This window comes from Lates calcarifer, linkage group LG3, assembly GCF_001640805.2.
Source record: "Lates calcarifer isolate ASB-BC8 linkage group LG3, TLL_Latcal_v3, whole genome shotgun sequence".
Lineage (NCBI taxonomy): Eukaryota > Metazoa > Chordata > Actinopteri > Centropomidae > Lates > Lates calcarifer.
The window spans coordinates 11949028-11968791 of record NC_066835.1 but is presented as its reverse complement, the minus strand read 5'-3'; the positions used below and the strand labels follow the sequence as shown (position 1 = coordinate 11968791).

Here is a 19764-nt window from a genome sequence, read left to right as displayed (position 1 = left end):
TCCTCTCTCCCTCTCTCACAAAATTACATTTTGCAAGCTGTAGTCAGACAAGCAAAAATATGCCAGAAGCTATCCAGCCTCAATTAAGTTATAGCTTTGAGTTTATCCAATTTAAATACAGTAGTTTCTGGCTCAGTTGTTTTTCTGTCTGTGTTTGAGAGAAACATCTGCAGGCCCTCCGAAGACTTCTGGGTCATCTGCGTCCTTGAAAGCCGTTAGAGGAAGACAGGAAATGTATCTCTCCCATGGGGCTGTGCGACATTAACTAGAGGCAGATTTTACAGACACACGCACATGCATGTTTACACAATCCCTGCACACGTACATAGAGCCTCTGTGGACTGCAATGGTGGTGGTGGTGGTTGTGGCGGGGGGCTCTGTCATTTATGGTGAAGACAGAAGACACATGTTGCCGCCTTTTGCAGCTTCGCAGCTGGTCAAGATTCAAGATGAGAAAAGTTGAGGTTGAGTTCTCTGGTTAACCACAAGACTACCCTACCACCCTGTAAAATGCAGTGAAATGTGGTTGTGAAGGACTTATCATAATGTCCACAAGGGCAGCAGCTGGAGGATGTAGTTCACCTCTTGCAATATGTTTTCATTGTAGCACAGTACATAGAAAACCTTCCTGTCAGCGAAAAGGAAGAACCAGAATTAAAACGTGCAGATGAAAGCTAAGATTCAAAGGAGTTCAGGGAGGGAGACAATAATCTGCTTGGGGAAAATGCTTCATATTTCGTTTACTACATGTCCCCTGTGGGACTTTGATATAAATGCTACTTCTAGCAGATATAACTAGTGTATCTTGAGAGAGAGAGGAGCACAGCCCCCGTGTATGGATGAAGATATGACATAGATATCTGTAATATGAGAGAGGAGAGGAGGAGAGGGAGGAAACTGGGGAGCCTTGCTAAATTATGCAGTTTCAATTTCCCCATTTAGGAAGGATAGATCAATTTCTCATGCTAAAACCATTAACCCCTAGGATGGGCAGTGTTGCCAAGGCAACGCAAATTATGTCCCTTGATCAGAGGCACCTGTTTTCATGATCACAGCAAGCACGCAGCCATAGGTGCTCATGCAGAGAGGGTGATTAGTATATTAGACTGTGCAAGGACTGATCAGCAGTAAATATGCAATGAACTGACACTTGTTTTTTCGCAGGAGTGCATTTAATTCAGCTGTTACGGCTGTGTGTCTGTATGTGTTGTCTCAGTCAGGGCAGGGTCCCTCTTGCGCTGCAGCCAGTGGGGAGTTGTATTTCATCAACCCTCCCTGGGGATGGGTGTGTGTAAAGATGTATGTGTCACTATGACTATGTAGGCCGGTGTGTGCTCTCTGCTTTTTCCCCCCTCTGTGTTTCCTTTACTGCCTCTTTCTCTCTTTATTTCCTCTGCTAGTCGTCCTCTCTCACTGAATTCTGTTTGTTGTGGTTGCGGTGCAGTTTCTGCACATCTCTATTACTCCCCTTTCTTTCTCTCTTTATCTTCCATTCTCTCCCCTCTTGGCAACAGTCCCTTAGCCTTCTTCTCCCATCCCCCATTTCTCCCACCCCCCACCCTCCAAATGGCCCCGCGGTCAGGACACAAGATGGTCAGCGGAGTGTGTGTCATGTTCATTGTTTTTATGACGACCATTTTGCTCTCACAAAGATGGAATAATAATGAAAATCAAAGCTTTCAAAAGACAATTTGTGCATTAGGAACATATGTATGTATATGTTTATCACTATCATACGGTTGATGTGCATTTGCATGCTTTTGTGTATGCATGTTTATATGTTTATCCATATATCACTTGTGCTGACTGATGAGTTGTGCAATAAGCCACCCATGTGAAATTTTGAGTTGGGTGTCAGCAATTAGGAGGCGTGCTGGATAACTATGATAATGCATAATACATGCTGGGGGTGAGAGATGGAGATGACGGGGGGGTGGGAGGTGGGGTCTTGTCAAAAGAGGCTTTGATTTTTCTTTTTTGTGTTTCAGTGAAATAGTTTTATGCCCAGTTTGGTGTACTCCTGCCAAAATAACGTCAATACAGAGACCCTGCAGAGCGCTGTGTTGTTGTTTGGGAGCAAAAGGTCTTTGGGTTGTGCTTAGTCCCTGCAGAAACTACAAAGTGTGGTATTGGTAAGCGTGTGTGTGAATCACTAAATGTGCAGTGTGTATATTCATATATTTGCCTCCCAGAGAAAAAAAATCACAGAAGACTATTCAAAGTAGCGCTTTTGCATACAGTGCATTAGCAACAATAAATCCTGGCTCATTTCCCCAAACAGTTGCACAAAAGGAATCTCTGCAAACGAAGCAAAAATCCTCATTGTTTGGAAGAAACTCCAGTCATCACTTTCTTCTCTCCGAACTCCTTTATAGAACGTTCTTGAGCTTCCTGCAGTGCTCAAGCACGAGCACGACTTCTTAAAGAAAGTTGAGGCTCTTCCTCCCCCTAAAAACTGGATTATTTATTATTGTGGAAATGCCTTTGGTGCTCCTCTGAGAAGCTTCCTGGGGCTCATTTCTCAGCAGCCATCCAGCTGTAAACCTTCCCCCCGTCTGTGTGCACCCAGAGGACCCTGCAGAGGGAGGTGTCACACAGCCACACGGGCGTCAGTGGAGGCTGAAGCATTGCTTTTGCCTGCGGATGTTAATTCTCTCCTCTTATCCCCCCCCCTGTCTTTCTCTGCACAGCTTGTCCAACAGATGAAACTCCCCCACACACATGTATATGCATACACACGCACATACACACACACACACACACACACACACACACACACAGTCATGGCTCTGCCTGGCAAGTATGCTTCATTGCAGTGTCAGGTAAGGTCTCTGCCTTCAGAGCAGAAGGGCTCAGATTGGATTCCTTGCATCTTTGGCTTAGTTTCTTGCATGGTAGGTTACGCCTTGATGGAGCTTGTGGTTAGTCCTGGGGTCTGTGTGTGTGTGTGTGTGTGTGTACAGCTGGGTGAGGGCAGAATTTGGACTTCTGCCTTTAATTCCCAAAACACATTCCTCTTCAAATGGCTTTTCCAGTCAGTTATTTTCTATGGCATGAAACAGAAAGACAGCCACACTGATTGTCTCTCCTCCAAGGCTTCTGTTTTCTTTCATCAAAGCTTGAAAGTGCCGGGAGAAAGAGAATGACAGCATTAGAGAGTACAGTTGTAGTCCTTGGCTCGCTGTCTCACATCACATGGTGGTGGCCTGTAAGGAGTTTTCCACAGTGAAAAAAAAAAGACACTCTGAGCTTTTATCTGTGGTATTTATCAAGTATTTAGGAATGAAGTGTGTCCTCACTGGGAAGAATAAATGGTTTACTCCGCACATATTTTCTCCTCAGCAGGGGAAGTATGTCAGAAATGTTATCCAGAGCTAGATCTGTGTTTGCACTTAACAGGTTATTCATACCGTTTGAGTTAAAATGGAAGAGTCTGAGGTTGTTGTTTTTTTTTTCATGACATAAAATGTGGCAGAGCACAGTGGGAGACAGGGAATACTGGAAAGAAAGATGGCTGCAAGTGCAAGGAATGTGCTGGAGCTCTCTGCCTCACAGAGAGCAACTGTAATGCTACCTGAGAGTAAGCCTGTGTAAAAGGAGCATTTATAGGATAATGTTAAATGTTAAAATGCAGGGGAACAGTGGGATATGTAGTGTCATGAAGCTTGACTTAAGCAGTCAGTTATACTGCAGTATCTATACTAAGTGCACTAATATTAGCCGACATAAGCCACAGTAAGCTACTGGTGACACCCGACTAAATAAGACTGTCGCAGCAAAATTTCATTTGAAGGAGGATGGATGAGTCACTCTTTCTTTCCAAAGTTGCACAGTTCTGCTTTAAAGCCTTCATGATGCATTAAGGATACCTCTGTGTCCATAAGTTCAGAAATCAATCTGTGGTTTGATGGAATTTCCACTTGCGATCATGTCCAGATCAGTTCTGGTTACAGCCTCATATTTGCAAGGAGCTGCTTACTTTTCATGTCATTATAAATTTAATAGATAAATAAATAAAATGAATCTAGGGTTGCACCGGTCCAGTCCGATGGATGTTAAATGGTTTGGGTATCGCCCATGACGTACCTGATTTATATCAAGTAGTCTTGTCAGTTGGCATTATAAAATGACGTGTTCCTGTTGGTCTCCCTGGCTATGTTACATTACCTCATGACTGATCCCAATGAGTGTCATAAACAGTTTTTAAATTAGGGGAAAAGAGAGCACTGGTATCGGCTGGTACTCTGATTTGAGGTATCAGTATTAGGAGTGTAAAGGAGGACTTGGATCAGAGGGAACAGATGAATCATCTCAAATTATCTTTCCAGCCTCGACATCTGAAGGTGATGTCATTTAATTGGTGATATAGCAATACCAATTTTTCCAGATTTTTTTTCTTGCCTGCATAAAATGAATAGTCCCTGACAGAAACTAATCTTGACCAAAAAAAGTCCAGCTTGTTGTTTCCAAAGCTTTCGGCTGCATTTCAGGGACTTCCTCAGCATGTGAAATTGCACAGTTGTCATGGAAATGGACTCTATCAGAAGCTACAGGCCATACTTAAGCAGAGACCGATGTTAATGTAATAATCAACCCATCAGTGTACATGCACCCGATGACTAACAGACTGAGATCGCATGTCATGTGATAAGAACTAAATCATCTCCATGACAAATGAGTAACACTATCACCTGAGGAAGGTTGAAAGCTTTGGAAATGACTAAGTTTGAGTTTGTTTTTTTTTACCCTAAATACTTTTTACTTCATCGTCTTCATTATCATCCACTGCAAGTACAACAAAACCTAGGCTTAAAACAAGTGTATCAGCGTGACCATGCACACTAAAACCAATAACACACTTAAAAAACTCACTCATCACCTGCAGCCTAATGGTCTTGTGTGAGTTGCATTCAAAAAAAATCAGTTTTTCTTCTGTTTCATTTTATTTTTTTTTCTCTCTCTCTCTACCACCATAAATAGTGCTGATGGCTAGAAGGGAATGTTGCCATGGTGACACAGTGCTGTGGCAGCCAGTAATTATTCTGGTTTAAGTGCCAGCGGAGACACACACGAGCTGGCACACTGTGGCAGATAGTGACACCTGGATATGAGCCACTCAGACGGGGAGCGGATGAGGAGTTTTTCAGCCGTTCATCATGTGGAATTCTGACCACATGTGGACAATGTGTAACAATGTGTAAGACCCCGGTGTGTCAGCAAAGATTTTAGATGTTTGGCAGCAAGATTCATGTGATTACAGACTGGAACGCTGCAGCCTGAGGGGGGCACAAATGTGTGTTCATGACCTTAAATAATGTGGTGAATATAGTCGATATCATGTGATATGTGATATGATACAGAGATGATGTCACCCGGTTATTATCCTCTCAGTTACATGGGCTGACTGGTCAATAAAGTGGACATTGTGTGCAAGAGACAGTGAAGACAAGATCATATAGACGTGTGTGTGTGTGAGCTGAATGTGTGTGTGTGTGTGTGTGTGTGTGTGTGTGTGTATGGGGCTGAGGCTGAGAGGTTGCAGGCAGCCTGTTGTCCAATATGTTTTTGATATGGGTATTAAAAACATACTCGCAATTCCCTCACCACTCTCCCACTCGCACAGGCTACTTCCAGGCATACACACACACACTTATAGTCCACACACTCACCGAACAACACCACCCACCAAGGATAATATTCAGCTCAGTGCTTTATATTTCCACCAAGCACTAATCCCCCCCCTTTCTTATCTGCTCTCTTCCAGGCAAGACCAACCTGACTAATCATCCAAGGTGTCAAGGTAAGGTTGTGTTTGCCTCTCACCATACACTCACACTGATAGCAACATGAGCACCGCTGCACTGTATTTTTTTCACGCAGGGGGGAAAAAACACCACCAACAGGAATTCCTCAGCGGCCTTTGAAGAAGAAGTTAAAATTGGCTTCTGCTTCATCTGATCCACCACAAAACTTCCTCGTCGCTAGAAGACAAGAGGAGCTCTTCCCCAACTCCCATGTTCCCCAGTCACATTAGCATAGGCGAGCGGCAGCGAGAGAGAGACAGAGACACACACACACACAATGGAGTTTTTCACCACTGGCACAAAGTACACTTGCACACACATACATACACATTACTCCAGACAGGAGTTTGGCTCATGTGTACGCCAGGAGGAAATAGACGGGGGGAAGATGGATTGTCATATTTTTGTCACTGATCCTCGCCAGGTCTGCTGTAGCTGTCTCCTCTGCTGATTGAGAGGAGATCAGCATGTAGGTAGATGGATAGCCAGAGAGAAAACATTCCTGACTTTTGGTGAATTTTTTTTCCTTCCCTGCTCCCTGTCACCTCCTCTTCCTGAATACCTTTTCATTCCTGTTCCACATCCCTCTATCTCTGTCTCAGTCACTGCAGTACCTAATGTCCTCACACATACACACACACACACACACACACACACACACACACACACACACACACACAGTGGGATGCAAAGCACACCACTCCACATTTATTTGTTTGGAGTTTTTTTGAGGCTCACATCTCTTCCCCCGTGCTGCGGCTGTGACTAACCCCGTTAACACCACACAGCCCCATAAATCACCTGTGATAACATCAGGAGCTCCATCAGCTCAGCTAAACCCAACTTTGGCTGTTAGACAGGAGGTGGGGTGAGGTTGGGTGGGGGGCGGGGGGAGGGGGGACGTGATGAGCTTGCTTATGCTGTGCGCAGAGCCCAGTCACCAGCAGCGGAGGCTCTGGTGTGAGGGGCCACTGCAGCAGACTGAGGCAGAGCCCTCCCTGTCTGCAGTGCAGTCCGACTCCTGCTCTGCGCTGCCACCTGCTGGCTGCAGGTGATCACAGGACGCAGTGTAGCTGCTGGTGAATGATGCACAGATTTGATAACGGTGTCACCAACTTCAACAAATCAACAAATCTCTGGAAAAAACCAAAACCACACTGAATTTATCTTACTAACAAGTATTGCCTGTGTAAGCCTGCTGTAGCTCAATGGCCTCCACTATTGTACAAAAATCAACACTGCACAGGTTCAAATCAATAAGATAACTGTTTATTTATTATAAAAAAACAGATATGTAGATTTTACCGGTGTTGACTGAAATTGATCATGTTGTTACTCATTTGACAGATTGCGTGGAGTTTGAACAGTCTGGCTGACTGTATCCTTCAATAAACTATCATTATCCTCTACCAACAATAAACATTTAGAAAATGCTGAACACACAGATTCTCCCACTACATATTTAATCTCACTGATAGACAATATAATGTGTGTTTTTCAACAAACTCCATTTGTTCAAAGCTGTTATTTCATTTTTTTAATTGGATATTTATTTGAAATGATAAAATCTTGTCTTTTTCTCTCTCTCGCTCTCTCTCTTTTTTATATTTCTGTAGCTGGTACCTGTCCGATGTCCTCTCCTACCACAGTGTGATGCGTCATGGCTCCGGTGCTGAGTGGAGTGTGGTGGGGGCCGGAGGCGGGTGTAGTTGGGTCGGGGGCAGCAGCTGCTACCGGGGTGGCATCGTGGCTGGGCAGCGAGCAGCTGGTCCTGGTCATCACCCTCAGCGCCCTCACTGCCCTGCTGCTGGTCTCTGTGCTGCTGCTGCTGTGCGCTAGCTGCCAGGGGTGAGCACCGTAGCACACACACAAACACTTACATATGCATGAACAGCAATGACCTATATGATTGTTGTTTTAGGAAACACTTGCATATCTAGAAAAGGTCAGGAAAGGCTGATGTGTGCAATGATAACAGTTTCCTGGTCCGACAGTGCCAACTATGTACACCAAATCTGCTCGTGCTGGAAATGACAGCTGTGCGTGGCAGTGTTGAACAATAGCACAAATACCTGAGAGGGCATTCTTAGCTACAGTAATTATAGGTGCAACAACAAGGAACAGTGCTGCTGAGCAACACTAAAGACTGCCCTTAGGGGTAATTGTGATTTAATACAACAATTATAAATGATTATGTGTGCTCTCGGAAAGTGCTGTCTTCAAAGTAGAACACATACTTGACTGTGTAAGAGAAAAAAGAACACAAGGATAAACAGAGGGAAACAAGATCACTCAGATAAATCTACAGTTTCTGTGAGAGATGGCACAGCAGATACAAAGCGTTGGTGGTCAACAGTGCAAACACATAAATACGTCTCTCATCAGTGTGTTTGTTCTGATGAACTACCCAGAGTATAATAGAGATTTTAATGCTTTGTTCTGGCTCTGTAATTTAGTCTGATGAATTTGGAATGAAACAATGACAATGCTAATGAGGTGCCAACATTTGCTTTAATTTGAAGGCATATAAATTAAATCCAAAAATCCACATCTGATGTTGCACATAGAAATTTTAGAAGCGTAATTGTTTTATACATTTAAAAAAACGTAAAAAGCGCTATAAATCCTGTTCACTCAAACCCTCAAAGTAGAGTAGAGGAGATCTTTAATGTCCCTGAAGGCCAATTTGGCTCATACACTGCAGTCAGTAAATGATGTAATACATACAAAAAAGTACAGCAATGAATAAAAACAAGAGTAATACAAAAAAGTACTTAAGTTCCAACATTACTGCTGTTACAGGAATGTCCTTCACATCCTCACTTGTTAGTGGCCACTTTATTAGGTACATCTGTACAGCCCTGCATTAACATCTGTCTCTATGAAGCTTTTAATGCTTTATTAAGAGGTGCCATTAAAGTTTGTGGTGACTGTTTTGAAAATGTGTAAATTCAGTTATGTGTATATTATTAAGGTCATAGATAAAAGTGGTGTGTTACTGGACTATATTATATTGAGATGTGTTCCTTATTTTTTGTCTTTCCCTTTTTACATGCATGAGAGGGCAGACTATTAGAATACAATGCAGACTGGTACAACAACATCACTAATATGACCTCTACTCTAAAACATAATAATACAGTAATCAACACATTTATGACAGTGTTAGTAAAAGCTGAACAGTATAGGAATCATAAAAGTAGACCTTACAGCAGCTTAAAACTTTAAAGAGTGCTTTTTAACTTCTTAGTTACATTTGAAATCCAGTGCACTGGTGAACAGAGGCAAAACAACGAACACTGTCTTTTTCTCGTTTCTCCACTCCTCTGTTATTTAGGCAGAAGAAAGCAGTCAATGGACATCCAGCAGGAGACCATGACAACCTCATGAATGGAGTGAGTCAGGCTTTTCACACCCTTGCTCTAGCCCAGAATCAAGTACAGTTTTGAAGAGGAAATAAAGGGATATTTTGAAGGGATACTGAGGCACCTCGTAGTTGGTGGTTTTGATGAGATGGCTGCCGCTGACAATGATTTTCTAAAGTTGTGATTACATTTCCAGTTTCACTTCTTGTGTCTGTCATGTGTTCTTGTGTGTGTACGTGCTGCCTGTGCTGCCTATGTGATGTGATGTGTGTTTTGAGTCAGCTTACCACAGTGTGTCAGGCTGATTAGACAAACAATGACATGTAACCATGATGTTGTTTTAAAACAGATGAAGTCCGGGTTCAGTAGCATCTTGAGATTGTGGGAAACTCAAGAAAACTGTCAATTCCAGTGGTGAGAAAGTAAATTATTGAATCTGAATTTGGAAAAATGTTTACTCAGACCTGTCTCTTGTTCGAACAACAGCGTCCGTACAGTGTTACAGATGGAAGCACACGCAGCAAGACACACAGCAGGACGCACACTGACATACAGCCCTCATTACTCCCTGCATGGGGAGAGTGACATGTCTGTAATCAGGCAGTGTAACCACTGATAAATGAGGCCGTGGATAGAGCTTCCACATTGGCTGCATGCCTGAGTAACACACTCACATGCACACTCACACATGTCTCCACCCTTATATCCAGTGACACACACAGACACACACACACACCCATCCTCTGACATTTGCCTCCTAACCCACTTCCATCATGCACACAGAGAGACATACACAAAAACATTCACCTCCCTACGCTCCTCCTGATTGACAGCCTGCAGCTGTTGCTAAGATTGTTTCTAAATTGTGTGCAGTCCACTGATGGGGAAGTGGTTACTCCTGCTAAGAGAGCACTTGTGGGAAATTCCACTCACTGCTATTCTTATATCAGTTATAATTGTAGTGTGTGTTTCTTTTTCGTTAGAAAGAATGAAAACAAAAAGACAATGGGCACAATAGTGTGAATATTGAGTATTTATAGAGTTGCCCTTTCTTGATATGTAGTACTCATAATGATGTAAGTGAATATGTCCTCTTTAACATCTATTCACAGACATACAGTAGATGGTAATTATCAACTCCCATAATGCCGATGATTCCAGTAACCCAGCAACATTTAAGTATGACAAATGCCTGGCTTACACATACCAAGCGACATCCACTTACTCTCATATTCTGTCACTCCCTCTTGGGCTTTCTGTGTGTGTGTGTGTCTGTCAGCCTACATGCTTCGCTGTGAGCACACACATTCCTCCAAGCCATTTTGCATTTGATGGATCTCTTCACCGTAACCTTTATGCAGCAGCACAGTTGTGGGGTGGTCAGATTGTTTCAAGAGGGGCCTATTTAAACGACAGACTGTGTCACAGCCTGACAGGTTAAATGGGGGTCTTTGTCTTTGGAGGATGAGTACATTGGCTCTTCCTCGCTCACCAGCAATCAGTCTGACTGCCTTTCCCGTGGCCTCGCTATGAAGGAGCGCTCTCCCCTCACCTCTCACGCCTCCCCTTCATTCACACACAACATTAGACATTTGTTAACTTTTTTAACCTTAAGGGTGTGAAATGTGTAAATTTAGTGTCTCATTAAAACACCACAGCTCACGTCTTGTGAGGTTCAGCCACAAAAGAATCGTGTGACTCATTTTGGATAAAATTAAAAAGGTATTTCACACCTAAAGAACAACATCAGAGGTACTTGGGTCATAGAATAGTTAAAGATTACATCATAGGCACCAGCAATTATGACAGTAGACAACCACTAGGTGGAGATGTGGAGCTTCTAATACATGACCTTACTCCTCACACTTGAGGGAAAACATCAAACCCAAACAAAGAGAATCGTGACTTCTACTAGTTAATACATTTTCACAGTGTTTTCTAACTGTTAGTATTGAATGACTGAGTGATACCTTTGCTTATGGAAACATGTTTAGGTTTAAAGCGAATGGTGATAAATCACATCTCGGCACAGCAGGTCCTCACCACATCCAGCATTAATTAGCACAGTTTCTATTCAGAGACTGTTCTTTGGAGTTGATGAGAGTGTTGATTTGAGTGTTTGCTCGCTCACAGAGCTGATTCAACGGAGGCTGATCAAACTGACGGTGTGGGGTTTTTTTGCTTTATCACAGTTTAGTTTGAGCCGCAGAATTTGCCATGTGATGTAGCAAATGAGGGAAACAGCCTTCAACTGGAGGACAACATGATCTCAGTGTTAAAAAAAAAATCTGCTGAAGTGTCCTTGAGCAACACTGAACCCCTGCCAGCTTCAGGGTTATTGCTATGTAGCTCTGACTTTCCTGTAGAGGGAGGGTAGGTGAAATAGGAAAACAAAGATACTTGTACCCATAAAGCATTATCTTTTATGGTATGAATTATTTTCATGTCACAGTAGTAATGCTGTCCTTTTATCCTCTCAGGTGAGGAGAACACTTAACACAAGAATTAAGAATAGACGGCAGCATATCTTCATTAGTCATAAGTCAGTTAACAGTTTTTTACACTTGCAGAAATTGTAAGCTATCTTTAGATGTCTTTTCTTTGTGGGTAAAAACACACTACATTTAATTATGCATGCATAATATATGGATAACAAGCTTAAAATAATCAGTAATGTTTTGGAAAAACTAAGAATAGCATAAATTTAGAAAAACAGGGAAGTGTGAAGACTGTAATCAGCACCGCTAATATGACAGTGATCCCTAAAATCCTTCAGATCCTGAAAATAACATTCCAAACACACACCAGTCTGCTTCCGGCAGCTTTTGGATTGCACAGAGGTGTGAGAGTCATCTACTGTGTGCAAAATGACAAGTGAAGATCGATGTCTGTCCCCCTCAGGAATTAAACAGTCCAACATTTTTTTTTGGCATAACTGAAATCACCACAGACTAGATTTTTCTCCTAGCCTGTGTATTGGGAACCAAGCAGCGACTAACATCCTGTCCTTTGCTGCACAGGTGTCGGAGAGAGAGACAATCAGCCAATCGGCAGACAGCCCAGCAACCGATTTGGCCGTCAGCAGCTCTCACAATGGTCCTCTAACCAGCGGTACAAGTAAGCCAAGTTAGTTAGTTCAGCTTAGCATGTCACGCCCTCAGCTATAGATATTCAGAATCACAGCTAGCAACGTGCAACATGTTTCTCCTGCTAATAGGTTTATATAATCAGCTCCATGTTAATAACGTTTGCTTGGCAGCTGTTGTTATGCAGCATTTTCGACCTTAGCTGTTATGGGCATATCCATGTAATTTTCTTAGTCATTGTCATTAGTCTTTTACCTGGATGGGTACTTATCATTAAAATAGTAATAGATCTGTTCTGGGGAAAAATAATGACTCATAACAAACCTACTTTGATGTTGATGTTGAAAATGTATTTTGTTTTCTTAAAAAAAAAAAAAATTGAACAAGAAGCTATTTGCTCACCCTCACTCTCTTTTTATCCTCCTCTGTTCCACCAGTCCTCACAGACACACAGGACACCAGTCCCCAGCCTTCAGAGGAGATGCTCTCCAGCCAATCAGAGCTCAGGTCCTCCAAGTGTCCTCAGGACCGCGAGCTTCCCAGCATCCCTCCCAACAATGCCCTTATCGGGGACGGACCCCCACCCTCAGGGGACAGCACCTATGAGGTCAATGGCAGAATCATGTTTTTTTACTTGCACTGAGCTTGAACATGCCAGTAGAGGAGATTAAAGCTGTGATTGGTTGCCTGGTTGACTGAGTGATTGATTGATTGATCGATTTAGCTTGAGGTGAAAATAGAGAGAGAAAATTTGAATTTTCCACAAGAGGTTGATAGATTGTTTGAGGTTTCAGTTAGAAAACAGAGGCATTAAATGTGTTGAGCTCATTCACAAGTATATTAAAGAATCCAATGTATATATCTGTTATTCAGGTGGTGAAGGAGATCGCTGTGGCGTCACGTGACGTCAGCGTTGAAGACTCCCTGTATGAGACGGTCAAGGAGCTCAAAGACCCCCCTGCGCAGCTTGGCCTCCCCAACGGTACCGTCCAGCTGAGCCCCGACGAACCTCCCCATCATCATCCTCATCACCCCCCCGCCCTCCTCAACGGCCACCTCAGCCCCTGCACACCTGAGCGGGTGCCCCTGTGCGCGGGGGTGGAGTATGCCTCCATCGACCTCAATAAGAAGAGCCGTCACAGTGCCGACATGGAGGCCAAACGGCGCTCTGATAATGCCACCACACCTTCTCACAAGCCTCTGGAGGAGCCAGAGGAGGACTTACCTCCACCAGTACCAGAGAAGGTTCTGGATGAAAACGACAACCAGCCAGTGATGATGAATGGGCTGGCGGGGGCTGGGCTGCACAACGGAGAGGTGAGGATGGTGTGTGTGTATATGTCGTCTCTCACCTGTAGATCTTTTGCATAATGCAGGTTCAGTCAATGCAACAGAGAAAAACACATTTCCAAGAGCAAGGCAGAAGCAGATTTATTTTCTCTATTTAGTCAGAGAAGTTGTGATATGAGACAACAATTCAAAAACATGTTTTAATTCAAAACAAAAACAGGGTCCCATTCGAAAACTTGCAGTTTTCACTTCAGTCATCACTGTCAGTGTCTCAGCTCTGAATGTAGTCATTATCTTCACTGCATATGTGTGCTGCAGTACACAAGAGATGCTGCCAGATGGGCTGGTTTTGGTCCAACTTTTAATTTAATTTGTTGCGGCTGTGTGGTCATAATTTGGGCTTTGGGTGGTTTCCACTTACAAAAAGTTGTATTATTTGGATTAATTGGACCTTCCTCGTCTCTGATTAGTATGACACGGCACTAAAGTTCTTTTGGTTTGGTTTGATATGCAGTGACTGATAGGTGAGGACCACCAAAACCAAATACCATTTAAGTTTATTTCAACCAGGGGGAAACAATTTTCCTATTCAAATTACTACTTTTTGTCTGTCAAATATGGCCACACTGCACAAGTTCTAAACAAACACAGGCTCAGTTAGGAGCATGGTGGAGTGAATAGCACATCACTACAGTATCTCAGATACCTATACATATTAAAATTTAGGGTCATAGCTGTCATCCTTGACTAACTTACATACCTTGTTGCTTATAATAACATTAATTCTTAACAAACAGCAGCATGAACTGTGTAAGTAATTAGCAAGCTATCTGTATCGTTAGCTAATGGTAAAAATGAGCTTTTCACAAAGTTCAAACAACTTTAATAATGACTCTCAACTTAGTTACTACTTTTCTCAATTGTATTTATAAGGTTTTGATAAAATAATCAATTTTGAGGTTTCAGAACTTGAGATTTAGCAATATTTCAGGATCTTTACATTCTTTATATATCCTTAGCACCTATTGGTGTTGTGCAGGTCAAACAGAAACAACACATTAATGCATAAAAATCCAAATAAACAACCAAAATGTTGTCAGAGTGCATATTGCCACGTGAATTGGCTCATTCAAATGTCACAATACATATCCTCTCTCTCATTCTCAAGTGAACAGTTATCACAACCTTTGTAATCCAGTTTATCCCCGTATAAACCTGAGGTGGGTCACCTGCTCGGGAACCCGATGTAAAAAAGTTAAGGACGCTGGCTTGGGAAAGAGACAATGGAGAACAAAGGAAAAAGGGAGATGTGTCTCCCACACAATTGTCATGTGCTAAGCTGCCAGCTCAGTGCTGCTTTAGGGAGAGTGACAGACTGAGGGGAGACATTCGAGTGAGAGAGAGAAAACAGTGTAGGAGTGAAGGGAGGAGAGAAGAATGAAAATGGGAGCTGAAGTGGGAAGAGCAGGAGCGAGTAATAGATGAAACAGAGATAGTGATGGAGAGATGATGGGAGATTGACTCAGAAAACGCTGAAAGGACCGAGAGACATGAAGGGTGAGGGAGAAGGAGAGGCAAGAGTGAGAGATAGTGAGATAGAGTGGAAGAAAAGAAAAAAAAAAAGAAACCCAGCGGCAAACAAATTAAGCCATCTGTAGTAGAGAGGAGTGTAGCGAAAAGAAAGAATGGTAGAAGAGAAACAGTATGGAGGAGAAGAAAAAGGGTGTGAGATGGAGATGTAAAAGAGAAGAGAGGGAAGAGGAGTAAAAGAAAGAATGATTAGATAAAGGAGTGTGGAGGTGAAAAGGAGAGAGGGAACTGAACTGCTCTTCAGTGTCGTGTGCTGAACAGAGCAGAGCTGCTGCTGCTGCTGTTCTCAGCATGCCGTCCTCCACATGCAGAGATCCATCGGTGAAAAACACACACACACACACACACACACACACACACACACACACACACACACACACACACAAACAAAACTGACAAACTAACACACTCTCAGAGCTCAGGAAAAATTGCATCAGACTGAACACAAACTCCACATTGTCAATCTGCTACAAAGATGCATAAAGCAGCGACTGTTCTTCTTTTCTACACTTTTATGTTCTGTTCATATTTGTTCTGCTCTTTCTTCTGCATTACTTCCCCTTAATCTATTTTAAAGGATAATTATGCTTTATTATAACTTACACGACTGGTGTGGCTCTAAAGATGGCAGTGTCGTTTTGTCCACCACTTTGGTCCAGACTGAAATATCTCAACAACCACTGGTTGGATTGCTGTTAAGTTTGGCACAGGTATCCATAGTGACTTTGTTGATCTCCTTACTTTTTCTCCATGAAGTTAAAATTTGAGTTTTTGAGTGAAATCTTTTGACAATTACTGGATGGACTGACATTCATGTCCCTGTCAGGATGAATTGCAACAACCCTGGTGAGCTCTTCACTTTACTTGTATCAAGCCAAAAGCATCAGAAGATTCATGTTGTCATTGTGTTTGTGTTAGCATGCCAACGGTAGCATTTAGCTTAGAGCTGTGCCATGCGTGAGTAGCCTCATAGGGCTGCTAAGATGGCTGTACACTCTGAGTTGAATCCACGTCCCAGACAGAGTTAAGAAGCCAGACTTATTCAGAGGAAAACACAGAGACCAAAGGTAAAATTGTTACCCAATCTGAGTATTCATCCAGCTTCAGGTTTGACCTACATTACTTGCCGTAGCATATTATTACCGACATTTAAGATGTGTTTTGGACTTACCTTTAAATACAGTGTTTTAGATAAATCTGGCTGGTCTGGTTGTTTGACTGCTCCTTTCTTTATCCCAGTGGACTTAACCGTAGCAAAGCTGCCATGTTCCCAATTACTTTGGTGAGCACAACATAACCATAACCCATAAAAACAACTATGAAAATATGTTGTAATAAAGCAGAATTATCTTTTAATATACTCAGTCTTCTTGGTTGTCTTTTCTTCTGCTCATCTCCTCCCCGCTCCTTATTTCTCTTCTCTCTCTCTCTCTCTCTCTCTCTCTCTCTCTTCTTTCTTCTTTTTCCTTTGTCCCTGTTGTTGCAGCCAATTAGTTAATCACTGTAGCTCATTTGGACAGCAGGCGAGTCTAGCCTCAGCTGACCTTTGTATCTATGATGAAATCTTGATCCACTGAGCTACAATACATCTCCAAACCACACACACATGCTCACAAGTGTACTCATTTATATACACACACACACGTTACCGTGTTGGTGTGTCTACTCAGCATTAATTCTGTTATTTTTTTCCCCACCCCACTCTCTTTTTACATACACTGATACTGAGACATGTGTGTGTTTACATATATTCTGCTACACATAGACTCCCTGGGGCTGATTTAAGGTTAACCCTGAATGTTCCTGGCTCCCTGTGGTTTACGCCTGTGCATGACCAGGAGCTGTTGGTGATTTGTCTTGTCAGATTCCAGTGTGTGTGTGTGTGCGTGCGTGTGTGTGTGTGTGTGCATCTTAGCCTAGTGAGCGCCAGCTGGCCACCATCACTATGACAGTTAGTCTGGCTTCATGATGGATGATATGGGCTATAGATACTCTCTCTCCATCTCTGTCTCCCTCTCTCACACACACACACACATACATACACACACATTTATATATTATATATATACAGTCATCTGTGCATATATGCAGGGGTAAATGTCTGTAAATGTCTGAGAGGAATCCCGTCCTGTGGCAGCTCTGTGAACACTCCTCACACACACACACACAGAAAGGCATGTTTTCCCATACGTGCACCTGGTTTCTAGTTTAACATTTCAACGCAAACACACACTCACACAGCCTTTTGGTAACCTTTTACTCGCAGCTTCTCTGATCCTGTGCAGTTGTACAGTTATTGAACCGTCATAAACAGCAGCAGTAACACTTGTTTGCAGTCCTTTGACTGTGTGTCGCCTGTGGGCTCTTCATGTGAGGTGCGGGAAATTAATTTGACCCAGCCAGTGGGCTGCTGGGATATACACTTGGGACATGGTAGAGGTAAACTGCGATATTCAGCGTGTCAGCATTGTTGAGCTGGAGGGAATCACTACTGTTAGATAGAAAATGTCTAAAGTTTGTTTTATAGATTATAATCTGAGTTGGTGTTCTTGTGGTTTATATATATGCATATCTACAGTTCATTTGGATTTGTTTATGTACTTGAATGAGCACATGCAAGACTGAGAATGCAGATAATCTGAGTTGAGGTATTAATACTGATTCATATGTACCTCTGTCAACATGCACGTCAGCATGACTGACACACTGACACCTGAGCTGTCCGTCGTATGAGCCGACTGTAATCAGCTTATTGTCATACTTGCATGTCCTGCATGTCATTGTATTTCCTGCGTACACATAAACACATTCCCATAATCTTCTCTCTCACGCAAACATGCAAACACATCACACCTTATTGTAATACGTCAGAATATTAATCTTCCGGATGTAATGTCTCAGTACACATTGACACCATTGAAACAAATACCCCGTTCACTGATACTGATATACAGCAGGTCATGATATAATTTTAATATGCATTAAATAAAGTTTTTATATGTGAATTTAATGCCTATATGCATCAAACCAGGTTAAAAGCTGTGTTTATTACTAACTAAATGAACATTCCTCTTTAAATTGCACTTAATACTTAAGCCAGCGATAAAGAGGCTGCAAATTAGATGAACAAATATTGTGAGATGCACTCAGAGGTGCAGCGACTGGGTCAAGTCACCTGCGTCCACGCTTTGAACTCTCCTATTAAGTCACTCTGCCTAATTGGTTGGCTAATTAAAGCAAAAGGGAAAAGGCATCTGCTGCATTTCAGAGTGTGTGTGCTGGATCTTTAAAAGTAATCATGTCTCCAAACATGCATTATCCATAAAGTAATCACATTGATTTACGCTCTCTGAGGAAGTGTTGGAGAAACATGTATCTGCATGAAAATTCTACAATGCACAGCTGATATATCATCCCTGCACGCAGTTTTTCATTCAGTACATACATTCAGAGTGTAGCCTGTGTGGAGATGTGCCCTTGACAGGCAATAAGCACTATGGCTCAACAAGTGAACAGCTTCCCCTTTTTTCAAGTGCATCAGCATTAACCTTGGTGCCTCTAACCAAGGACTTCATGAATCTGAATCCATTCCTTGCATCAAGTCAGAAAAGAGCACAAAAAGCAGTGCTTTCCTCTTAGAGGTGTGCACAAAATTTTCACGAAATATGAACTATTCAGTCAGCGCTCGCAGGGATATTGAGGTTCTCGTTAGACTCCCGAGGTGTTTGGCAGTGCTGTCAGATGTGCTTTGTTGATTAATGGCTCCCTCATCGATCATAAGACGACTTGGACAGAGCCTGTGCACAAAAACATCACACTCTCTGTCACCGCCTATTGACTTTCGCTCAATAATTTTCTTAATGAATGGGTGCCTATAAACAACATTAGCTTCATATGTATCACAGCAGAAATGGCAAATGTTGAGCTTGTTTTTCTCCTGCGGCTGGGAATAGTTTAGAAGTTCACTTCATTGATCGGTTACCTCGCACTCTCTTAAGACATTCACAGAGATTTTTCTGCTGTTGTGTATGTTTTTGAGAACTGGTCAATAGTTTACCGGCATGTTTTAGTGATGCAGATCAATAAGAACTTCAACCATACCTTAATTGCTTTCCCTCAAAGTTGCTGCTTTTGATTATAAGAGAAATAGTTTAAAATCGATGTACTGGCACTTTAAATTGGAACAACAGGAAGACGCCACCAAATGCTCAAAAATACAAATGTGTGACAACCCTAACAGCCGCTTTTAGTCAAAGCAAGCACCCACTTTATTGCCTTGGGAAGGGTTTTAAACATCTGATTCTGCACTCAGTCTTTTGTTTTCATGCACAGGCTGCCATATCTAAGTCTATCTTTTTGTTCTTTTCTCCTCCAGTTACACTCCCCTCTGTCTCCTGCACCAGGGTTCGACAACCACGTTCTGTCAGACAATGAGGTAAGTGTGTGTTAAACTCCCTTATTCCCTAAACTGCCTTTTCCAGTCCCGAGACAGCAGCACTTTGTGCAGTGAATGCCAATGCTCCAAGCACCAGGAAGATAAAAAAAAAAAAAAAAAAACGGGGGGTGGGATGTGTTGAAAACTGGTAAAATAGTCATAGAACATCAGACGGTATGCTATGAGGGGAAAAA

The 19764-nt window shown here is 42.5% G+C and overlaps 1 protein-coding gene across 3 annotated transcripts in view; it reads left to right on the top strand.

Annotated features, from left to right (window-relative positions):
• pag1 (phosphoprotein membrane anchor with glycosphingolipid microdomains 1) overlaps positions 1-19764 on the top strand; it is a 49759-nt gene that overhangs the window by 26530 nt on the left and 3465 nt on the right. For 2 of the 3 annotated variants that reach the window (XM_051066918.1, XM_051066915.1), the window contains 7 exons: positions 5765-5800; positions 7421-7652; positions 9142-9199; positions 12190-12286; positions 12693-12862; positions 13129-13581; positions 19511-19570. In XM_051066918.1, coding sequence (XP_050922875.1) covers positions 7465-7652; positions 9142-9199; positions 12190-12286; positions 12693-12862; positions 13129-13581; positions 19511-19570 — 1026 coding nt within the window. In that variant the 5' untranslated portion in view covers positions 5765-5800; positions 7421-7464. The remainder of the gene's footprint in view (positions 1-5764; positions 5801-7420; positions 7653-9141; positions 9200-12189; positions 12287-12692; positions 12863-13128; positions 13582-19510; positions 19571-19764) is intronic. The other variant, XM_018698041.2, reaches the window with a different exon arrangement.